The following is a 24,909-nucleotide window of genomic DNA, read 5'->3' on the forward strand; positions in this document are numbered from 1 at the left end:
AACCCCACTTAGGGTGCAGTCTCGTAACCATAAGCCCTATAGGCAAAAGGGAAAAGAGACTGCGAATACAACTGGTTTTTGTTAAGACCGGATAGGAGGAGTCAACCTTGTATGGTAGAGGTACGTCTCCTTGAAGGGGCTATCAGGGGGAAGATAAGGGCGGCACCCTCCATTAGGGAGCTGATAAGTGTCAAAATTGAATCATCCTTCGGAATTAATGCATTATTTGGAGGAGAAGTTTGAGGAAAAGTAATAATTGGGACTGAAGCAGAGTCAATTTGAGAAGTATCAACAGTATGAGAAGAAGAAACTTCATTCGCAGCAGAATTAGGGGTCTCATTTACAGGAGGATCAGTTGAGGCAGGGAAATCTGTGGCGATATTTTCGCAGAAAGGAAGAAGGGGCTCAGGTTGCAGAGGAATCACATGAGATTTTAAGAAGTTTAATTTAGGAAATGGGACAGTAGTTTCAACGGTTTTAAGCTGACGAGATTTATTGGGCGGTTTGTTGGCATCACCATCACCCTGCGAATCACAACTCAGATAAGAAACAGAGGCAATAATATTGTTATTAAAAGAATAATGTTTCTTAGTACCCTGTGACTCGCAGACTTTCTTTTCTTCGCGACAACCTTCGGCTGCGAATTCTTGGGAATGTTAGGGTTTGGAACTAAAAACCTGGTATTAGATGTACTTTTGTTGAAACAGAAACTGTACGGGAATTAAATAAAGATTAAATAAAACGATTCCAGTAAACAAGATCAGTTTCAACAAAATCAGAAGAAGTAAAAAGAGAACTAACCTTGATGATTCCATAGAAGCAGAAGCAGGAAACTAAACTTGTAAAAATCAAAGAAAATTGTAGACGATAAGGATTTGCAGAGACTATGGAGACGAAGAAGACGAAGTAAAGAAAAAAAATAATCTCTCCACTAGATTCCTCTTTAAATAGATAAAAGAAGATGACCGGTTAATGTTGGATGTGCCGGTGGATAAGGGAATATTTAACACGTGTAAACGGTTATGCTTAATTCACGGAATCTTGTCGGTAGAAGCTTTTACTGGGAAAATGAACAGCTGTGGCATTTTGAAGTATAATTTCTCATGACATTCTCCCCTTCGCAGAGAAGACATGAGAAGAGGAAAGATGTAGGATCAGAATCTCGCAACAACGACACACTTGCGAAATTATCAATTACAACATATTGCGAAGACCGTCGCAGACTATTCGAAGAATGACATAACATATGGCATCAGCTTAATCATGAGGAAAGTGTGAAGACCTTGCGAAATTAAAAAGCATGTGCGAAAAAGATCATTGTGAGCCCGCGAGAGTAACGCAAGTCAGATCCGAAAATATTGGTTAAGATTAGCTGTCATCCATTATGTAAAACCGTATATAAAGGACCGAATAATTCATGTATGAGAGAGGTTTTTCTCGAGTATTGAGCAAGCAAATAGGAAAGAGAAATTCTAAGAGCAATTGTAATTTTCTTGAGTTCATTTCCTTTCGTAAGATTTGTGAGATTGATTAATAAAATTATGGTTGATTGATGATAAAAATGTATTGAATATTGCAAATTCTTATGAGAGGTGTATTGTTGGAAAACCCGCAACTACATGAAGTGTTATCCCCGATAATGAATTTGAAAACTGAGAGATTATATACCAGAATCCTAATATCCAATGTCGACCTAAGTATCACTATAATTTGCCATAGTCAATTAGCACACCTATCGATTTTCCTATACATTGTTTGTTACTTTAATTTACATGGTCCAAGGAGGACAAAATATCTGCTTATATTATATGGAAACGACAATATCAAACCATTACGTCATTAGAAGAAGAAGAGCGGTGGAGAATCCCTACAGAGTTGAAAAGAAAAACACTATAATGTGATTTTGGGGCCAACTAAAAGTTCAATGATTCAGACATTCCCATGTATATCCAAACAATATGATAAGACTAACACCATATTTGTTTACTCCTTACTCATCTGAATCATATGGATCTGAGTAAAATCACCTGATTCAATATGTTTGTTTTGAGTCAGATCTAACTCATCTGACTTAAAAATATGTGAGTCAGTGGTTTGTCCCCATAAATCAGGGATATTTTGTTACCTGACTTAAATGAGTCTGAATCAGAGGTTATGTCTAAAACAGAGGTCGAGTCAGATCTGACTCAAAATACAAAACAAACGGTCTGATTGCTGACTCGACCCGAATTAAGGGTTGACTCAGATCCAGACGCCGAATCAGCTGCAAAGAAACATAGTGTAAAATTAGAATCCTAACTTTTCAAATAATTGCTTCGCTTACGCAAGGGATTTTGGAAGTGGCACATTGCAAAAACTCAACGCCCCACCAATATGTCAGAGACGATGACCCCAAGTTTGGAGGTCAGAAATGAATCAAATGACCTTTCCATTGGAAAAAATTATAGAACCACAAGCAAAGGCACATATTTTTGAACATGATTATGAAGATGGTACAAGCAGAGAAAGATGAAGTCCTGATATCACTATAGTGGACTGGAGTCGACGTATAACAGGCACATACAAAACTGTAGAGACGGACCATGATCGACGTAACAATTTTAATTTCTGAGTAACACAACAATTCACATATCAAGATAGTAACGACCACGTGTAAATAACTGCGTAGAGACGATGTATAGAGAGTAGTACAGGGGGACTCCCAAAACGAACCAAGTGGAAAATCAGAATTTAGTAGGTTCAGGCCAACTAAAATTCATCATGCATGGTGAAAACATAAAAAAGATCAAACTTGTGCCATGATGGTTGATCTTATGAGATAGAAACCCATTCTTCTCCTTTTCTTTTTTTCCTTTCTAGTGATGGTTGATCTTCTGGTTCATGAGTGTCTCTCTAAGTGCAGCAACATCAATAGCATCAGCATGGTTTTCTGGTCTGTAATAACCAGTAACTGGATCAGGAACCCATGAACATTCTTCTGTCACTGCTGTTGATGGTTTTTTCACTTTTACTCCTCTTACAACACTTGATCCAACGGCTTGTGATGCTACTGTTGTAATACCTCGAGATCTACAAAAACATCATCTACGTCAATAACAAAACTAAAAAAAAATATGAAGAACAAATCAGGAAAATTTGTACGATGATATTCCATGATATACCTGTTGATAGATAGAGAGATACCATCAATGAGAGCAGTGAGGACAATTTTGGTATTTGATAATGAACCAGCCATTGTTATTTGCTAGAGAAATTTGATTGATTAGAAAGAATGAAAGTTTTTTGATATTTTTGTAGTGTATGTATTCAACTTTCTTTCTTCCTTTCTTGTTGAAGATTCTGATGAGAAGAAAAGAATGGGGGTGAGCGGGTATATATAGAGGAATGTAAGTCAAGAAAGGTGGTGGGAGAAAAAAAAAAGGTGCATGCATGGTTGCTTCTCATGTGTGTGCTGTCATGTATATTTGCTAGAATTGGCAACTAAGAAGGCGTCAAATGAGAACGGCACTTGCCCAGTTGCTCAAGTCAATCAATGGCACTCTGAATTAGTCACACATTTAAAGAGAGAATAAGTCACTAAAGGTTGCTTGTTTTTCCCCATTTGGTGCCTCACTCATCAAGATTCAACTCAGATATTTTCTTCAAGGGTCCACCTAGTTTGCTTATTTGTTAATGGCTACATGCGATGGAAAATGCTTAGAAAATTACCCAACTCTCTAAAGAGTAAAAACTAACACTAACATGTTTTGCTTTCTCTAAAAGAGGGAATAATTTGGTGCCAGCGAGTCACTGATAATAAATTTGGAGTTAGCGGGTTTCGAATTCAGGTCACTGAAGTCATCATCTACCACTGTATTATAGTGACATCAGTAAATTCAAAAATTTAACCACGGCCTGATATGGGTGGTAAAAGCTGTAATAATATCGAGTCGTACTTATTTGAACATCCATGAGCTAAATTCATCAAAGGGCATTGAGTGAATAATGTGAAAAATAGTCGAAGGGCATTTCAAAAGTTAAGATGGCTCCTGCAACCAGCTATAAGCCAAAAGAGGTGTCGATCACTTGATTCATGAATCTTTTCTCCTACTTATTAATAATGGCTATACCTATATACACAAAAGTAGGAAACATATGGATCTATCTCCATCACCCACCTGGTTTCATGTTAGGTTTGTTTCTTGTTACACTTTATTCTAAATCAAACTTTCTAATGATCAGATGAAAAACAAAAATCATTAACTCAAGGCTTTTCCTGCAGGTAAATCTGGTATGACTTTCACAGGTAACTTAAAACCTACCTGATTTTTTTTCTCAGATTGTGTAAAACTACTGAATGCGAAAAGCCTACTCAGCGCATTACTGGCCTACTGCATTCTTAATTACAAGTTGATTTACCTTTTTTTTTTTGATCGGTCAAAGAGAAAATTCATTGAAAAGAAAGGTACTTAAGAGGGATACCTCAATCCAATGAATACGAACCGGAAAAAAAAAGGACACTTCAACAAACCTAAAACAACAACAAAGTACAAGTTTACAAAGGCCGGAATAAAGAGTTTCATAACGTAGAAAAATCCAATAATAGATGAAAAAAATCCAATTATCACTAATCTAATTAAACAAAAAAATCCAATTATCACTAGGAAGGAAAATAATATTTTGTCTAAAGATTCGAAACACTAACATCTCTGACTGCCGCGTGCACCTTGATTGGTCCACAGAAGAATATTCTTCCATTAGTAAACACATTTTGCAGCCACGTATCAAATACGCACTTAACTTGGTCTAAATTGACCTTCTAAAGTGTCAACAGCTTTTACACTAAATGTACTGAAGTGGAATAAATACTTAGATAAATAAATTTAAGAAAAAATAATAGCATGACTGCTTACAGAGGGTTACCAAATTCCAACTGCGGATTATCATATCTAATCCCCACGGAATTCGGTAACCTGTAACAACCAAAATAACAAACGGTCTAAGCACTCAAATACAATGAATCTTCAAGTTAATTCTGGAAGGATCGAAGTATTTATTCTGGAAGGAGCATGACAGGAAGCAAACAATGAATTAAAAGATAGAAAAGATTGGCCACCCCCATTGACAAGTTGGGGAACAACCTCCCCTTGCCCAGATGCTCATAAGCACGGGTATCCATGTGCGAGCGGCCTATAGTTAATAATGCACACCATACTAAATGAAGTATTCTCCAATAATGAACGAGATCAGATTAGGTCGGAATCAAAGAGGAGAGATAATATACCAGAAATCTAATATCCGACATCGACCTAAATATTACTCTATTATTTGTCGTGGTCAGTTTTTCATCAATCATTATCAATTAACTGCAGTACATATTTGTGCACCATCTCTTTGATTTTTTTATACATTGCTTGTTTGTATGGTCCTAGGACTGCTTTATATAATACAAGGAAGAGACATGATCAAACCATTTTGTCACAAGAAAAAGAGCGGTGGAGAATCCCTACAAGAGTTTAAAACAAACCGTATAATGTGTATAAGAAATCCATCATGATTATGCACCATTTGGGACCAACTAAAAGTCACATTCATTCGCTCAATGATTCAGACATTCTCATGTATATCCAAACAATAATTGACCTTAAACAATATGATATGACTTAAACTATATAATCCTAACTTTTCAGATAATTGCTCTGCTCATGTAAAGTATTTGGAGGTGCAAAGAAATCCAACCCTGGGGCATCCAAAAACTCAACACATAATCACCCGAGGCGACTCAAAGTTTGGAGGTCTGGAAAGGAGCCAAATGACCCATTATGATTCCTCCCCCCACCTCAGTACATTACCATGAAACTCTTGCCAACTTGATGGGGTAACCCTACCTGTCTTCTAAGTATCAACGGTTATTCGCATAAGAAATTGGTGTGGTCGCGTTAATAGGAATGCAAAATAGTGGTGGAAAAAATTATAAAACCACAAACAAAGACACATATTTCAGAGCATGGATATTATGAAGATGCTATGAACAGAGAGATTAATTCCTGATATCGTCATAGTGGAGACGAAGAAGCGGCACATAAGTGCAAACTTGTTAAATAGTTTGGCCTGTGTTGGGAAACTCTAAATTCTATAAAGACTGATGTACTCTTAATATCTCTATCAGGGAACTGGAAACAACTTTTCTTTCTATAACTTTTATCTTACTGGATACAATCACCATGCCAAGCAAAAGAATACCTTTCAGCTCCTTCTTAGATGGCATCAGAGTAGCTGGACTGATGGGAAGGTGTCCAACGTTTAGTGAACAATCCCTTGTGATCATTTTAATGCCAATCTGGTAGGAATATTAAAAGAAGTTAATGTCAGCTTCACTAAAACTCAAATTTGATAAATTATAAAGCAACAAAATAGGTAAAGAACAAATACCAGTAAATGACTTGTACCTCAACATAATTCTGAATAATGGTCCTCCGTGCAAATGCAAAAGGAAACTTGTATGCAAGAGCCTCACTTACCATACCATGCACTATCTCTCCTTAAACAGACTAAATTAAGCATCCAATTTCAACCCCACTCCAATACCAACCATGCAGTCACAATGCTGCTATACGAAATTCGGGGTAAGTTATTTGGTTGTTAGACGCACCACAGACCTGAATATATGATAGATTGAGATGTTAGTTACAAATTCAGGGCAAAAGAATCACTAATCTTCCTGAAAGCAGATAATAAAGATATTTCGTCCAGCAAAACGTAACAGGCACAGCCAACCATCAGATAGATACTCCACCTTCACACTCCAAGTTGCAAGCTACAGATGACAAACAAAAGTTAGAAGAGTACAATAAAAGGTTCCGTCTTAAGGTACAAAAATTCAATGTCAGGATTCATCTACATGGTTTCAGCCTTTCAGGTAAGAAAGAGACAGGGGAAGAGATAATCAGAGATCATCTAAAGGCGAGAACCCACAAAAAAAGACCCTTATACTCTTTCGTCCAGCTTGTTCCCATGCTTTCTCTGGAATTTTCATCTGTCTCTAAGTGAAGGATATTGAAGTTCAGATATTGAATGATACACTACCGGAACTGAAGTTCAGATATTGAATGATACACTTTGAGACAGGTTGTATACACGAGAACACGAATAAATGGCCTTATTTAGGGAGAATGAATACCTATATCGATACATATCGAACTTCTTCTTAGTGAGTTGCTAGATGCTATGTGAGTGGATTGTCACTCAAGATCTCCCAGACCTGGCCTGCACACCTCTGTACAATAAAAGATAAAAGAACTCAGATTTGACTTAATTACTATAAAGCCGAAAACAGATTGAGAAAAGAGCTCAAAACCTGATTTTCAGCAGTAATCAAATATAAAACAATAAATGAGTTTAACCATTACCCTTAACATGGCTGTTAAACTCCCAAGAGTATCGCAAATCAGCCAAATGGCCTTGACTCCATTTCGAATCCAAGGCGATTCAAACATTCATCTGAAGATTTTTAAAATGAAATATCTTCATATTTGAGTGGGAAAAACCCCAAGTAATTACTGAAATAAACGGAATAAAAAATTACTGACAAACTCTAAACTACCAGAACTGGCCAATAATATTTCAGATATTTCACTCTGCATAATTGACTTTGTATATACACTTATACAAATAATCATATAGATCAAAGAGAACATAAAAAATTTATGAAAACTCACCTGAAATTTGCTCAAAGATTCTCCCCATCGCCACTCCAAGACTACCAACTAACAAGCTGCGCTGAAATGTTACCAATTCGATCATTAGGACGCGAGCGTACTTCTGTCAATTTAGATGGTTATGGTTGTCACAAGCTTGAGAATGTTGGGAATTCCACTGCACCACCAAGCTTATCTTTAAAGTCTTGTGGCAGATTAGCCTCTACGGCAGATGTATGCATAACCCTAAGTTTCTCAACTCAATCTCTGGAGTCCATAGACTTGCATTCCTTGACACTTCAAATTTTAATCTCATAAGGCGGACAAGAGGATATTCTCGTCAGGCCACTTGTAAAGACCCATAAATGTATCCCCATATAGACAGTAGAATATGTCAAGCACCAATTTTACATATTAACTCCAAACTATACTGCATTGGCTACTGCATCTTAGTTGAAGAAAAATGGTGACTTTAGAACTTCTTTTAAATCCAAGTCTCCGCGCTCTGGTAAAGGAGGAAATTCCACTGTAGGAAAACATTTCTGGAAGCTCGCCAGTAAGTTTTCTAGTATAGGTTGCTCATAGAGTTCAACAAATTCTTCACGGAGTATCCTGTTCATTTCATGGACATCACATGCATGCGTCCAATATGAGTCGTGAACTCCTGCAAAGTTTATCCCAGCTCTCTTGCAAGCAAGTGCTGTCATCATCATATGGGACCCATCAAGGGAATGGATGAAATTCGGTGGAAAAGCTGTTCTCTGCTTCTGAATCATGACATTGTCAGTTTCCCGTTGTAAAGATAAAACTTGAAGGGAAGTCTTAATAGTATGCCTTCGCAGTCTGCGGTACGGCTGGACAACAGGAAGTCCAAGAGGAGTGATCCATTGCACTGGATGGTTTTCCGAGGCAATCACTTTTGCACAATCACTAAGCCACTTCATGATACGACGTGCGGCTTCAAACATTTCCTCTAAGGCAGTTAAGGTGACTTTTGCTGCATAACAAGCTAGAGTAAACTGCTCTTTATTATCAGTGGCTGGATCATGTTCCTTTAACCTCCTATTAATCTGATCACGGGCACCTATGTAAGTAACACCATACACTGATGTCATCACAGTCTGCTTCACCAATTTCCTGTTCACCAACCCCTTTTCAATTAACAGTTTGGCATGCAATGCGTTCAGGTAAGCACCAGGATCTTTCTGGGCATCCTCCTGCATAATTTCACGAACTCTCTCGGCAATGCCTGAGTAAACATCTGATGGTTTTTCTCCAGCAAATAAATTTACTGCAGCTGCTCCCAATTTATCTCTTCCGAGAGCCGCATAGTGTTGTAAGCTGTTACATGAACCATCTTGGTGTACAGGAATATGTGATATAGTAGCTTCTGGTGAAGAGCTTCTCAATGCTTCTGACAGATTGATGCAAACTGCCAAGCATTGGAATGGATCCTCTGCCTTCAACCACCACTGGTTACCCTCAAGTGGTCTGTCTGCAGAATCAAATATGTTATCCAAGTTGCTCTCTGTAAAAGCTATTCGACTCTCATAAGATAGTTTATCAACACCACCAGTAGCATACAAATTGGCCAGATGTATTTTCAACCACCGCAAACCTGAATTTCCAAGAGGGCGTCCCTCCGCAAATTCAAGGATACCCCGGCATAAATCTGATCCAAGATGGTTTAAGTATGTGTGCATGGGATATGCCCGTCCTCGGAAATCAAGGTTGTGTGGATAGTAGAAACCATCCTCGGCCTTCATTTTGTGGGCTACAGCAAGTTTGAGTTCCACATCGCACCGTTGAGAATACCGTTCACTGTTCTCTTTCTTGATGCCTTTCAATTTCTGTCTCCAGTTCTTGAGTTCCTCTTCATCTTCTGTTGTCGGTTTCTCTGGTAGAGGCACATCGGCACGTTCAACTAAACCAGCATCTTTGCCTCCTTTAGCCCATATATGGTCAACTACGTCAAGTAACACCTTGTTCACCCGCCATTTTGTTTTCCCAAGGATATTCAGGGCCTCAAATACTGAATCAAGCTGCTTCTGTGGTGTTTTCTTGATTGCTTCACGCTGCTGCCTTGATCCATGTGTGCGCATCACATAAGATGGTAGAAACAGATATGCCCCTTTGTCATACCTGATCCAATTTTCTGGTGGCACCAACATGGGCATATAAGGAATCACCATGTGCCTTGCTGTTCTTTCCATTCCCTGGCGAACCAGAGGGTCACACTCAATAATTCCATAACTTCTACTAGATCCTTGTACATCTTTCTTTCCGACTTTGACAAAATGCTTAAATGCTGGTCGAATATCAGGTAGACCATAATCTAATCGATCGATAGGTGGTTGTATATAAGCTGACCGAACCAACAATTCAATCAAACGGCTCCCAACCTTAGCTTGAGCATCCTGACCCCATGGCTTAAAACCCTCTTGTCCCTCTACTATGTGCTTCACTTATCGTAGCTTTTGCTTTTTCATCAAATTCGTTACTTTTTTCCTCAAATGTGCTTGTTTTATGGCTTCAGGATCAGCTTCACCGCCTTCTTTCCCCTTATCTTCTTCATCCAACTTCTTCTTTCTTGTTTTTTCCAAAAAATTATATATCCTAACCTCATTTTCAATAGCTTCACCAATAACACAAGCAGCTGGAACCACCCTAGCACTACCATGGTAATTCGATGTCATCATCAATCCCATCAACTTATGCATTGTAATAACAGCCATCATTTCAGCCGGCAACTGACCAAAATAACGCGCATAATTAGCACTTTTTTTCTCTTGCTTACACAATTCTTGTTCATTAGCAATGCAATCACGAAACGGCTCGAACCAACCAAGAAACAATGACTTCATGTATGGCAAATTCGGTGCCAATTTTCGTTGACACATCTCTGCAAGAAGATCCTTGTACTCATTCGTCGTTTGTGTCCATGCTTCCGTTTCAATCTTTATCTGTCTCCGCCTAAGTAAACCATGCTTATAATTTCCGATTCCAGACACCATTTTAGATCCCTCTCGACCCTTCTCTCCCACCAATTCCTCGATTTCTATATCATCTTCAGTATCGCTTTTCGGAATGGCCTTGGCAACACTAGCATAACCTTTAGGACGACTCAACATCTCAGAAAAACTAAATGAGGCATTATTAAACCTAAACCACTGAAAACAGGATTTTCCATTGTGATGAATCGGAATCAAATCTGAATGTGTGTTATTATTTACCTGTATGATGGAATTTCCAAATGATTTCATTAGTTTCCTTGAAGTCACTGCTCGTTTTGAAATGTTTCGCCACATACTAGCAGAAATTCTTGTTTGGAAATCAGTGGTTGTGAATGAGACTTGGACCTGCCATTGAAGAAGCATAAACCCTAATTACAAAGTCCTTAAACCCTAGACGGCAGAGTGAGGGAAACGCAAGACAAGAAGAAATAGGAACCAACAGAAGGGGGAAAGTGGGAGATCGATACCCACTAATAAGGGTCCGTCGGTGCAATCTCATATTGTGAAAACTAGGTCACACCCATGCTTTAGATTTTTACTACTGTGAAACCCACGTCCAGAAATTTGAAGGCGCGCATCCATATTTTAGGGAAAAATGATTCTCAGACCCAAAATTAGTGAAATTAAGTTTTTTCGGTTCTTTCTCTTTCTCCTCGGATCAGAATTCCACAACGTCTCAATCAAGAAGACGAAAGAAAAAGGCAGAGATTTAGGGTTTCGTCAAACCAATCCAGAGATTCGAAATTGAAATTAGGGGTTTTTCCTGTATTGATTGATTGATTTCTGGAAGAAAAAAAATCAATCGAATCAAATGGCTTCTTATTATTATTATTTGGGAACCAGATGTGATTGATCGATTCTGAAATCATCTATTGAATCATCTTCATCATCTTGTACTTTCCTTCATTTTCAGAATCATCAGCATCTCAAATTCAATAAGAAGCAACAGAAACGTAAGCTATTTAAAACACTAGTCCATTCATGAAATTCAAACTGAATGGTAGACTGAAATCCAAAGAGAATTGCAAAAGATTGGCTATAAGAACAGAGGGGAACAGAACTGAATAGAAAGACGAAGACATATGTAGGTAGGAAACAGAACTGAATAGAACAAGGTTTCATAACTTGTTATGCACCTACAATAATATCTACATAACATGTTATGCAGTCATGAAAGTGGATGCATAACCTGTTATGCATCCGAAAATATGACTGCATGATGCATTATGCATCGAGAAAATTGTTGCATAATCTTTTATGCATCGAGAAAATGGATGCATAACCTGATATGCATCATTTAAATATGGCTGCATAACGCATTATGCATCAATTTTTTCTGTACGAACTAAAACCAACCAAAATATTGGCTACATAACTTGTTATGCAGTCGAAAAAATGGTTGCATAATTCGTTATGCATCTGCATAATGTGTTATGCATATTTTTTGGAGGCTGCATGATGAATATGCAGTCAGTTTTCGAAAATTTTCCCTAAAACGATGATCACCTCCGATTTTTTTCGTGAAAAAAAAATTGATATTGTTGTTTGTACTCGTTGCGTAGTTCTCTTTAAAAGATTTCCAACAATATAAAATTTTTACAATTCCAAGGCGCGGAATTTTAGATATGTTATATCCAAGTTGCGTTGCCAATTATATCCCTGAAAAATTAGGATGCATAACGAGTTATCCCTGAAAAACAGTATGCATAACAAGTCATGCGGATGCATATACCGTCATGCAAACAGGTTTACTAATTTCGGATAATTATGGGTGTCACAGAAATATTTATGGATGTCACGGTAGACAAAATTAATTGTGGGCCGACAATGAGGATATTATTTTTTTTTGGGTCTCCACCTAATTTTTCCTCCCATATTTTCTCTTTTCCGAGTGAGATAAGAACCATGGTGTTGGGATGATGGTTGGATCAAAAATGTGACCGATATAGCTGGTCGAGTTTGTTTAGGGGAGTGAATCATGTTGGACGGATGGCGGTTGGATAAACATTGGGGCTGGTATGGTTGACTGGGTTTGTTTAAGAGAGTAGGATGTGATATGCGGGATCAAAAAAAAAAAACATTAAATTCGTCAGAAAAGTGTTTCGTGTAAGGCAACGGTTGCACGTTTGGGTCAGTTGGAAAAACGTTTAGGATAATCATTGTTATTACATCAAAATGGAAGCGTGAAATAGACAGGATGTAAAACAAACTCTTTGAGTAAAAAGGTAATCATCTCCCTAGATTTATAGCTGGGGGTGAGTTTGTTGAGGAGAGTGAATCATGTTGTTGGGACGACGGTTGGATCAACAGCAGGATGGTCTAGATGGATGGGTTTGTTCAAGAGAGTAGGTCTTGATGTGCAGGATCAAAAAAAAAAACATTAAATTCATCGGAAAAGTGTTTCATGTAAGGCGATGTTGCACGGACGGTTGGAAAAAGTTTAGGATAATCATTATTATTACAAAATGGAAGCGTGAAATAAACCGCGTGCTGTATAAAACAAACTCTTGGAGTAGAAAGCAATCGTCTCCCTAGATTTATAGGTACTTAGGGTCTCAAAATGAAAAATACCTTAACGTTGTTGAAAAATTTGGTATGATGATTAAAAATGTGACCAAGTTGTAAAAAGATTGTTTGTGTGACAAGAATGAATATGGTGAAATCAAAAAGAAAAAATAATCCAAAATCTTGGTATTTTATCTGAAACCTCTTAAAAGGGTGGTTAGGTTTTCAAAATATTGAGAACTATAACTTAGCGACGATAACAAAGATGAGATGGAGATTAAAAGAAAATTTAATCTAATCGACCATAATCTAAAAGTACACTCAATATTTCCCTTCCATGTGAATGATTATACTCTAGTTAGACATAGTATTAAAGAATTACAATACGAAGTATAACGTCTATCTTTTGAACTTCGTATATAAGACATCGACATGATCGTATGAATGTTATTGTGATTATGTGTATGGGTACGGGTAAATATTTCGTCCTAGGAAACAATGTTTTATATCCGTTCTAAGGAAGTACAATTCATAAACTTGTTTTATGAATCGAAAGGGAAATCTTTAGGCTTATTGGTACTGTTATTCGTTGCAAATCTTTGGATTACCAATATGTGTGTTTAGTATAACCGCTCATAACTTGTTTATGTATCTTGGTAAAACTATTCACAATGCCTGACTTTTGTATTGGTATGACTTTTATTAGTGAAAAAGATCATGAGTAATCACTTGAGATAGTATGATCGATATTTGTAATTGATGTGACCATTCCTAGTCATTGGGTAATCGATCCTAGAACTTGGTTGGGACTAATCACAATATGTGTAATCGATCCTTGTAGTAGGTTAACAAGTTTTATTAATTGGTGTGACAGATCCTATAACTTGTGCAACCGATCACAAGTAAGTGCCATAAATAAATAGTAACCGATCCTGGTACATAGTTAACAATATCTTGGAAACTAATGTGACCGATCCTAGTAGCCACTTGGAGGTAGAACGAAAACTTGTTTTGGTAGAACCGTTAACCCCATGAATGGTGATTGAATGTGTTTTTGATAAATCACAAAGTTTTTGGAAATCATATGAACCAATTTTAAACTCGCTTGGAAGTGTGGCAAATCGGTTCCAAGATTGTAAATATGAAAAAGGATTTACAAAGTAAAGATGCCGACATACTTTGAACATGTGCAGTAACTCTTATCTTTTATTGTTCAAAGATATTACTTAATAAATAAAGGAGAATCCCGGATCGAAATAAATTGAGAATCTTTTAATTAAGGTTTTTAGTTTTATATGCTTTTAATTTCCAACAATTAAAATACATATCTTTAGAAAATAAAAATTTGTAATGTGCATTTACTAATTGGAGATTTTATACTGAGATTTCGGTCAATATTTGGACAGAGAATTTCCAGGAATTATGAAAACCGAATTTGGAAATATATTGCATTCTTGAGAATATTTTCGGTTTTGGAAATTCCTTGGTGTTCAAACTTCCTTAGTCTATAAATATTGAACTTTGCATTTCAAGCAAACTAATCCTCAGAGCCAGCAAAACTATCTATTTGTGTTGTTACTGGTGGAGCCGTCTATTCGGATAGGAAAATACCTTAATTTGGCGAAATCTCTTACGACCGCTCGTTTTAAAGACTTCTTTGGGATTGGGAAGCTCTATGAGTAACATTGGTGGGAAACTAGATAATTACAGTTTATTATTAGTTTTCGATTGATTTGATTGACTAACGGTTATTGAACTTTGATTACACCTAGTTTGTTTATGCTTGAGAATTTTCTCTTATAATATAAGATTCACTCAAACTAGATCGAAGTTTTGACGGGGATCTTTAGACTGTTTGTATATCTAAAGATGTATTGTGATAATCCATTGTTAGCGGACTCCGTAATGTGTGTGATTGACCACAAGAGATTCAAGTTGATTATGTGTATGTGTTCATTTGAAGATCTAAGAAGATTTGAAGACGGAGAAGATTTCTGATTTGGTTCATAATCTTTGGTGTGCACAAGACTTGATCCGCTAGGGATTCAACTAAGTTTATCTTTTGATAGATTGCATTGATTAGTTGCATAGATCGGCATCAATACATTTTTTTGTGATTCATAGTATTGATTGCATAGTATAAACAATTACTTTGGTAGTTGTTGAATAGATTGATCTAGAACCCGACAAAGGAGTTTATTGGTTAAACGAAAGATCCTTTTGTCAAACTCATATCACGTTATTTGAAAAGATTTGTTACCGAACAAATATGTTTTTCCTTTACTGTTTGGAATACGAACCAAAGGAATTTTTCCAAGTACGTGACTTATTGCAAGTTGGAGGCGCAGGGATACTGAGGGAACTAGGTGAACTATAGGTTTAGTTGCTTGGTCTCAACTATACTAAGTTGGATTAGATTTTGTATAGCGGCTTAATTCTGAGATTATTCAATTCTGGACAACGTCCTGTGGTTTTTCTGCATTTGCGGTTTTCTCATTAACAAAATCTTATCGTGTCTTTTACTTTTCCAACTTGCCCTTAATCTTAAGGTCTAACTTGCCATTTTCAGCATGGGGTCATGCAATATTACATGCTGCAGCATTGGTCCGTATAAGACCAACCAGCTATCAAAAATACTCATATGTACAACTCGTATATGGGCATCAACCAAATATATCTCATCTTCGAACGTTAGGTTGTGTTGTGTATGTTCCCATTGCTCCACCACAGAGAGAGAAAATGGGTCCTCAACTTAGACTCGGCATATATGTTGGCTATGACTCTCCATCTATCATTCGCTATCTAAAACCTCAAACATGATATGATTTTAAAGCAATATTTGTTGATTTCCAATTTGATGAATCAAATTTCCCATCGTTACGGGGAGATAAGCCAAAACTTGAGGAACACCATTAAATTTCATGGAATACACCATCATTATTCCACTTTAATCCTCGTACAAAAAAATGTGAACTTGAGGGTCAAAGAATCATACATTTGTAAAATATTGCAAACCAAATGCCTGATGCATTTACAGATACAAGTAAGGTAAAAAAATCACATATACCTGCTCCAAATACTCCTGCGAGAGTAAATATCCCAGAAGGACATCATGATAATCAGTTCACGATACGCTTAAATCATGGAAGACCTCTTGGTGCGTAGGATTTAGTTCTGTGGAAAAAGAGATCAATAGTTGGCATTCCGGAAAAAGCCATTCTCTCTTAAACATTGATTGATCAATCAAATATTGATATAAAAGTTGCACCTGAAGAGGCACATGTACCTCAAAACAATGAGATCTTTATAAACTATGTTGGTACAAGACAAAACTGGGATAGAAATATAATTATTCCTGATAGTAAATTTGCTTTTACAGTTGTTTTGGATGTCATTGAAAATATTGATGATTCTGAACCACAATCTATCGAATAATTTTGTCGTAGAAAAGATTGGCCTAAGTGGGAGGTTGCAATCCAAGCAGAGTACAACTCATTAGTAAAATGTATGGAGTGCTTGGTCATATTGTTGTAACTCTTGAAAATGTAAAAGTTGTCGGATACAAAGGGGTATTTTACGAAAACGTAACGAGAAAAATGAAATTATGAGATATAAAGTTCGACTCGTTGCACAAGGTTTTTCACAAAAACTAGGTATTGATTATCAAGAAATTTATTCTCCAGTGATGGATGCCCGGTTTCTTATTAGTTTGGAAGCTTAAAAAAAGATTAAAATGCGTCTTATGGATGTAGTTACAGCTTATCTTTATGGGTCACTTGATAATGACATTTATATGAAACTTTTCGAGGGATTTTGTATGACTTAAGCAGACAAGTCCAAAGATCGTAGTGTATACTCAATGAAACTTCAAAGAGATCTATATGGACTAAAGCAATCTGGAAGAATGTGGTATAATCGCCTTAGTGAATATTTACTGAAAGAGGGATATACTAACAATGATATTTGTCCATTTGTTTTCATTAAGAAATCCAATTTTGGGTTTGTTATTATTGCAGTATACGTTGGCGATCTAAATCTTGTTGGAACTCTAAAAGAACTCACTGAAACCACTGCTTACTTGCATAAGGAATTTGAGATGAAAGATCTTGATAAAACTAAGTATTGTCTTTGTTTACCAATTGAGTACGTCCCAAAAGGAATAATTTCCCATCAATCTACTTATACATAAAAGGTCTTAAAATGATTTTATATGGACAAAGCACATCCACTAAGTTCCCCTATGATTGTGAGATCGTTTGACGTGAATAAAGACCCATTTCAACCTAAAAAAGACGGTGAAGAACTTCTTGGTCCGGAAGTGCCATATCTAAGTGCAATTGGTGCTCTTATGTATCTTGCAAATTGCACAAGGCCAGATATTGCATTTTCAGTTAATATGTTATCTAGATACAGTTCAGCTCCAACTCGAAGACACGAGAATGGAATCAAGCACTTATTACGTTATCTTAGTGGAATTATTGATTTAGGTCTATTTTACCCTTATGAATCTAAATCAAAACTAATTGGGTGCACAGATGCAAGTTATCTTTCAGATCCACACAAAGGACGATCACAAATTGGGTATTTGTTTACTTATGGAGATACAACTATATCTTGGCGGTCAATGAAGCAATCAATTTTAGGTACATCTACAAATCATTCTGAACTACTAGCAATCAATGAAGCAACCCGTGAGAGCGTCTGGTTAAGGTTAGTAATACATCATATTCAAGAATCATGTGGACTTCCTTCAACTAAAGATCCCCAACAATACTATACGAAGACAATACTGCTTGCATTGTACAACTAATTCATCAAATTTGATCGAATAAAGCACATCACTCCGAAGTTCTTTTTCTCATATGATATACAAAATGATGGTGTAATTAATATCCAACAAGTACGTTTAAATCATAATCTAGCAGACCTCTTCACTAAGACATTACGAACTTCTACATTCAAGAAATTAATTCACAAAATTGGAATGCGTCGACTTAAAGATTTGTTGGACAAGATTTTGCTGAAGTGTCCATCAGGAGGAGCATCATTAGGACTTAAACGCGTTGTACTCTTTCCTTCGTCAAGGTTTGTCCCACTGGGTATACTTTTCAAGGTTTTAATGAGGCAGCATGTGCGTGTCCAACACTGTTCTGAGTCTCGCACATTTCAGGTTTTTTCTTTCTCTTGATTTTCTTGATATATTTTGTGACTTGGACACAGTGGTCATCAGGGGAAGTGTTATAAACGTTTATTTATGTTAATAATATCTAGGATAAATCTCGTTTATTATCGGGATTCCCTTGTGTCTATCCCTATAAATAGAGGTTGTAATATTTATTTGTTCTCTACATTGAATAAGAATTCTCCTTCTCTTTCTCTATTTTCTATCTTTCACACTAAAAAATAGAAGGATTGTAGAACCTAAGGGAGTGTCCGTAACTTTTATAGAACATATGTAGCAGGCTGACTCGAGTTCGAGAAGAAACTGGCTAGTAGGCAGAGTTATTGGAGATTATGGAATTGCCCTATGGGACAGATGGCTTTCCCATGCATGTGCAAGTGTTGTGAACGATTTTTGATCATTGTATCCAATGTGTAAATAGTGTAAAAAGACATTAGAAATTCGGTAGGCTTACAGAGTTGAGACTCAAACTAAGATAATTTGGGTAAGGAAAAAGGCTTGGTTCAAGAGGAACAAGTATGTGTAAGTTCCTAAGTGGGCAAATTTATTATACCTTCCCTTTGATGCAATAAAATGGTTTAACTATGTCATGGTTTAACACAGTGGTCATCGTGGGGAGTGTTATAAACGTTTATTTATGTTAATAATATCTAGGATAAATCTCGTTTATTACCGGGATGCTGGTGGCTCTCTAAAAGAGTCACAAACTGATACCTGCAAGTGCACAGGATCTGTTGTAGTGAGTGTGCAAGGCAGGGTCGAACCACAGAGACTAGGGTGTATAGTTGAAGTGTTTAAGCTAGTTATCTAAATTAACAAGGCAGTAACTAAAGCAATGAGGTAACAGTGACAGAGAACAAAGAAAGTGAAATTCAGTGGCAGTGAATAAGAAACATTGAAACAAAGATAAACAAACCAAGGCTGTGAGCCAAGGGCAGTGATAAAGAAACAAAGGCAGGTCCTCCAGCTATGTTCTTGTCCCTTGTTAGTTATCAGTCAGCTTCTAGGCTTTCTGAATAACTAGATGACAGTTGTGGTTCAAAGCCGGCTGTTCATCTAAGGGTTGGTCTAGAAAGGAGGCTAAAGGCACTAAGATGAATTCTAAACCTTGTGATAGTTGGGGCTCTCACACTGCAACTACCCGCAGAGAAGCTTGCTTAGTGTTTTAACAACCTATAAGGATATTCAATCCTAGACAATTCAAGCACAATGGATAGGATAAAAACAATTGAAATGCACAACATCATTTAAAACAAAAACTAACCCTTGAGGCACTGGCTATTCCAGTCCTCTTGGGTGAAGCACTGGCTAGTCCAGGCATGCCCCAATTACATCACCAACACATCTATTTATAGTTACAATCAATTCCCCCAAAACAGGACCAAAACAGTCCCCATTAGGGTTTGGTGAAAATCAAAATTAAATCACAATAATCCTACCTAATGTTGATAACAACCCTAATAGACTATCCCATACCTCAATTTAACATTCAATTGATTTCCCCCAAAAATTTCCCAAATCAGAAAAATTAGGGTTTTAGAAATTAAAATTAGAAATTTACCTAATCTCTGACTCCAATCAAACTTCGACCCATGCTTAGAATTAGTCTTCTCTTGCTTCTCATACCTTCAATTTGCCTCTAGATCGACCTAATTTACCTATTTCACACTTTAGGGTGTCGGTTGAAAATGTGTGGAATAAGTAAAGTAGACGGACTAGGGAGAGGGGAACAATGATGGGTTATCATTGTTTGACGCTGTGGTAATTATGGTGGTGATGGCGGAGCAGTTGGGATAGCAGGTGGAGGAGATGGTGGCGGACATGGAGGTTGCAGAGGAGGTGAGGGGAGAAAGAGAAGATGGAGTCGATGGAAAAGAGTGAGGGGGTGTTTGGTTGGGTAGGAATAGGGTTAGGTACTAGGGTGTTGAGCGGATGTATCATAATTCGATGTCCAGTGATTTAAAGCGTTGGATCGACACATCTGGATCGAATCTATTGGCTGAGATGGCAATGCTTGCAGCGACCGTAGGATTGTGAGACACAACAAAACTGATGGCTCCAGATGGAGTTAGGTGCTGTAGTGTTAGACAGGAGCTTCAGAGTTTGATGCACTGTGATGAAGCGACTGTTGGATGATGGAATGGATCCAATCTGACGGTTAAGAGGGGAAACGGGTTCGGGTATTGATTTTAGGCTTAGAAAATGGGTTTGGGTTTAGGAAATGTGTTTGGTCTTAAACAATCTTGAGCCCACTTCTTCTTTAAGAACAATTTCTTCCTTTGTGGGCCCATTTTCATCCTTCTGGTCTTGTGCACAACATTCTTCGCGGTTTCCTTGTGTAATTCCTCCCGGCTTTTCACCACTTTTCTGCTCTTTTCCGCTCCGCTATTCATCCAAACTTTATTTATTACCTAAAAATGCAAAATTAGTTAATAAAAATATTTTATTCTTGAAAACAAAGAAAATACAGAATATGGGATAAAATGTAGAATTAATGCACAAAAGATGAGTTAAATGCCAAGAAAAATATATAGAAATATGCACTTTTTAGGACTCATCAGATGCCCTTGTGTCTATCCCTATAAATAGAGGCTGTAATATTTATTTGTTCTCTACATTGAATAAGAATTCTCCTTCTCTTTCTCTATTTTCTATTTTCTATCTTTCACACTAAAAAATAGAAGGATTGTAGAACCTAAGGGAGTGTCCGTAACTGTTATAGAACATATGTAGCAGGCTGACTCGAGTTCGAGAAGAAACTGGCTCGTAGCCAGAGTTATTGGAGATTATGGAATTGCCTTATGGAACAGATGGCTTTCCCATGCATGTGCAAGTGTTGTGAACAATTTGTGACCATTGTATCCAATGTGTAAATAGTGTAAAAGGACATTAGAAATTCGGTAGGCTTACAGAGTTGATACTCAAATTAAGAGAGTTTTGGTAAGGAAAAAGGCTTGGTTCAAGAGGAACAAGTATGTGTAAGTTTCTAAGTAGGCAAATTTACCATACCTTCCCTTTGATGCAATAAAATGGTTTAACTATGTCATGTTCAAAGTGTTTTTGGTTGGATGATTGTGTTTCTTTTGCCTTATTTTACTAGAAATTGATTTCTTTTACACTAAAAACAACATTTTTTATTCCGAATGAAAAAAATTATTGTTTTCAATGTAATAAAACAAACAAATCTTATTTTTAATGCAAAGAAATTGTTGTTTTAATGAACCTTATGTGCAAAATAATTTGTGCAAGCAGGGACGTACCAAAAAGATGATTATGTTCAAACAGGGACGTACCAAAAATGTCGTGCACCTTATCACGACATAATATCATAGTCTCAACTCTCACGACTAGAAATTGCAAGGAAACAATGACTAGTGCGATAACAAATGAGCCATGAAAACCTGACATTTGGTTATTATAAAAATTTCCTCCCCGGTAAAAAGAGAGACATTTCTCCCCGACCAAACTCCGGGGGCACAACTGGGTGTGTACTGTCAACAAATTTCATCATCAAAACTGCTTAATAAAACAAATCTAAATTGTGCAGCAAGCACAGCATAATCACGCTACGCTGTTACGCACTGATCGATCATCAAAAAATCAATCCAATTTAGACTAAACATTGATAAACAATCTAATGCTGTCTCTGTTTCAAAAGCATCTCCCTAAGTTCAGCCACATCAATCTCATCCGCATGACTCTCCGGTCTGTAATATCCAGTAACGGGATCCGGAACCCATGGAGATGTTTCAGTCACTGATCCTGCTGATGGCGACGATTTTGATTTTACGTCTCCCCCGGTTACCACCATCACACTTTTTCTTGATCCAACGGCTTGTGTCGCCACTGATGAGATTCCTCTAGATCTGTACAAACAACCACATCAACGAAAATCACGTTAAAAACAAAGCGATATCTCGGTATTACAAACACAACCCGGAAAAAACGGCTTTTTCTTAAAATAAAGAAGAATTTGTATCCAACGGCCAGGGTTTCATTAAAAAGGAAATAATCCACAGATCTTGATTCTGCGGCTTATGCTAAGAACAGAGAGAAAAAAAATCCCTGTTTCTGGAACTATGAAGAGAGGTTATTACCTGTTAAGAGAAAGAGAAACGCCATCGATGAGAGAAGAAATAAGTTGAGCGTTTTTAGAGAAAGAACGAGCAGCCATTTTATTTTATTTTTTGAAAAAAGAGATCTGGGTGTGGCGTTTTTTCAGATAGCAAACAAACAACAACAACAACTACTGTAGAAAGAAAGAAAGTTTTTTTAGATTGATTTTCTGTTCTACAGCAGAAGAAGATTGTGAGGCTAATGAAAAAACGGAATCCCTCTCTGTTTTTTGTTTGTGTTTCTCTGAAAAACACTTTGGTTGAGGATGGAGAGAAATGGAGGAGGAGGAGGAGGAGGAAGGGGTTTAAATAGAGGAGGAGAGATTTAAGGGTTTATTCATAGGATGGACGGATGTTTCGGGCGGCGTTTGGAGAGAACAAGTCAAAAAACAAAAAGGGTGGGACTAGGGAAGAGTCCTCTTTAAGTTTGACACGTGGGGTATCTTTAAGTACCAGAAACTGCTGCTTTTTTTAAAAAAAAAGTTTTATAGGAAACCACACTTCGTTACTAAAACATTAAGTACATAATTTCAACTAACAGCTAGTTTGATCATCCCTATAATTCTAGCAAATTTAGATGGGATGTTACAAACATAAGCAAAAGAGTTCATATTAGTTCTTACGTGTTTGCGATTACATACGCAACATTATTTGACGTTCTCACAGTGTTTGCAATTACATGCGCAACATTATTTGCCGATTTATATACATATTTAACAATAGAGCAAGAAACAAAAGGGAGAAGGTACTTGATTTCATCAACAAGACCTTGGTTCTTCCATTGCACTAAACATTTAGAGCTGTTAAATGATTCAGCCACATTTATACAGGCGCTTTTAAAGATGACATTCTGCAAGTGATTTTTTCTGGCCCATAACATAACTTCTTTCATGGCCAAGCATTCAGCTTGCTCTGGATCTATTCCTCCATAGAAGTACTTGTCTCTGATGCCGCAGCATTACCCTGAAGAGTCACAAACAATTAGACTAATTCCAAAATTTGAAGTAGTATAATCAAATGAAGCATCAATATTTAATTTCAATTCACGATGTGAAGGAGGTGTGCAAGTCTGATGAAATTTCCTCTGATTGTGTTGCTTGTTGAATGAGCTATTGAGAGAGCAATGATTTATCATGTTTTTTATGTAATAAACTGTAGAACAGACATTCTGATTCTTATGCTGGAAGACCTTTGAGCATCGATTTTTCCATATATTCCAAGCTGTTATCATAACAGTTAAAATCCAATGTTCCTTATCTTGAGAATAATTATGACTTGAGTTATCAAACCAGCTTGATATCGAATCTGTAACTCGAATATTATTTTGTAGTAATTGGGCAACATTGACATTCATCGCTAACCAGACTGACTTGGAATTATCACATTCTAACAACAAATGTTGGAGTATTTCATCTCCTTGAGAACATCTGGGGAAAATGGTATCAATATATTTCCTATACTCATATAGCTTTACTGCAGTCGACACTATTCCTTTGAGACATTTCCAAATAAATAGCTTAACTTTGTGGGGGAGTGTTTGTTTTCCATAATGCCTTCCAGTTAATGTTTGCTCTATTTAACCGAGAATCATTTGTCAAGCTAGTTTTCCTCATCAAAGCATTGTAAGCAGACTTAACCGAAAATTCTCCATTTCTACTTGGTTCCCAGATCATCTTATCCCTGCCTAGTTGAACCAAATGCATATTTAATATTGAATTAGCTATTTCAGCTGGGAAAAGATCTCTAACAAGATGAGCATTCCATCTTCTTGGATTCTGAAGCATTAAATCTGAAACATAGGCTATTCTAGTTGGTTCTTTAAAAGAGGCATTTGGTGTTGGAGGACAGTCTAGCCCCTCTATCCATTTATCATAACACACTAAGATTCTAGTTCCACATCTGACATCTCATCTATAGAATTTTCCTACATAATGAAGTCATGTTTCTAGTCCTTTCCATATCCATGAGGAGTTAGTAGGAGATTCTTGTAGATGAAGAAAGTCGGAGTAAGAGAGTACTTGGCTTTCATTATGTTAACCCACTCCTTATGTTCCTCCGTGCATAATCGCCAAACCAGTTTGGTTATAAAGGCTAGATTAAATTGCTCTAGATTTCTAAAAGCCAATCCTCCATCTGCTTTAGAGTGACAAAGAGAACTCCAAGCAATTAAATTTAAACCCTTACTCGATTTGTGTCCCACCAAAATTTTCTTTGTAGAGTATCTAATTTACTAATTGTGTTTTTTGGGAGTCTGAAATTACTCATATAATGAGAAAGGATTGTGTTTAAAACTGACTTTACTAATGTTGACCTTGCATCTTGATTTAGAGTCTTAGCACACCAACCGGAACCTATGCTCATAAGAATCTTGGATGGAGATAAAAAAATTATACTTTGATTTTCCCAAAGAGTATTGG

General features: G+C 36.9%; 2 protein-coding genes and 1 pseudogene across 2 annotated transcripts; all 3 read right to left on the minus strand.

Annotated features, from left to right (window-relative positions):
- Positions 1-2,446: 2,446 nt before the first annotated feature.
- LOC113345301 (late embryogenesis abundant protein Lea5-like) lies at positions 2,447-3,362 on the minus strand. Its single transcript, XM_026589088.1, has 2 exons — positions 3,162-3,362; positions 2,447-3,069 (listed from the first exon to the last, which is right to left on the minus strand). Exons 1-2 carry the CDS (start codon positions 3,233-3,235, stop codon positions 2,856-2,858), a joined length of 288 nt encoding a protein of 95 aa, XP_026444873.1. The 5' UTR covers positions 3,236-3,362; the 3' UTR covers positions 2,447-2,855.
- A 2,197-nt stretch (positions 3,363-5,559) lies between these two features.
- LOC113345618 lies at positions 5,560-11,147 on the minus strand (annotated as a pseudogene).
- Positions 11,148-21,725: 10,578 nt separating this feature from the next.
- Positions 21,726-22,783, minus strand: LOC113345159 (late embryogenesis abundant protein Lea5-like). The gene is made up of 2 exons (XM_026588979.1): positions 22,475-22,783; positions 21,726-22,243 (listed from the first exon to the last, which is right to left on the minus strand). The coding sequence occupies exons 1-2, from the start codon at positions 22,549-22,551 to the stop codon at positions 22,012-22,014; spliced, it is 309 nt and encodes a 102-aa protein (XP_026444764.1). The 5' UTR covers positions 22,552-22,783; the 3' UTR covers positions 21,726-22,011.
- Positions 22,784-24,909: the final 2,126 nt, after the last annotated feature.

Source organism: Papaver somniferum, unplaced genomic scaffold (genome assembly GCF_003573695.1).
Source record: "Papaver somniferum cultivar HN1 unplaced genomic scaffold, ASM357369v1 unplaced-scaffold_81, whole genome shotgun sequence".
NCBI lineage: Eukaryota > Viridiplantae > Streptophyta > Magnoliopsida > Ranunculales > Papaveraceae > Papaver > Papaver somniferum.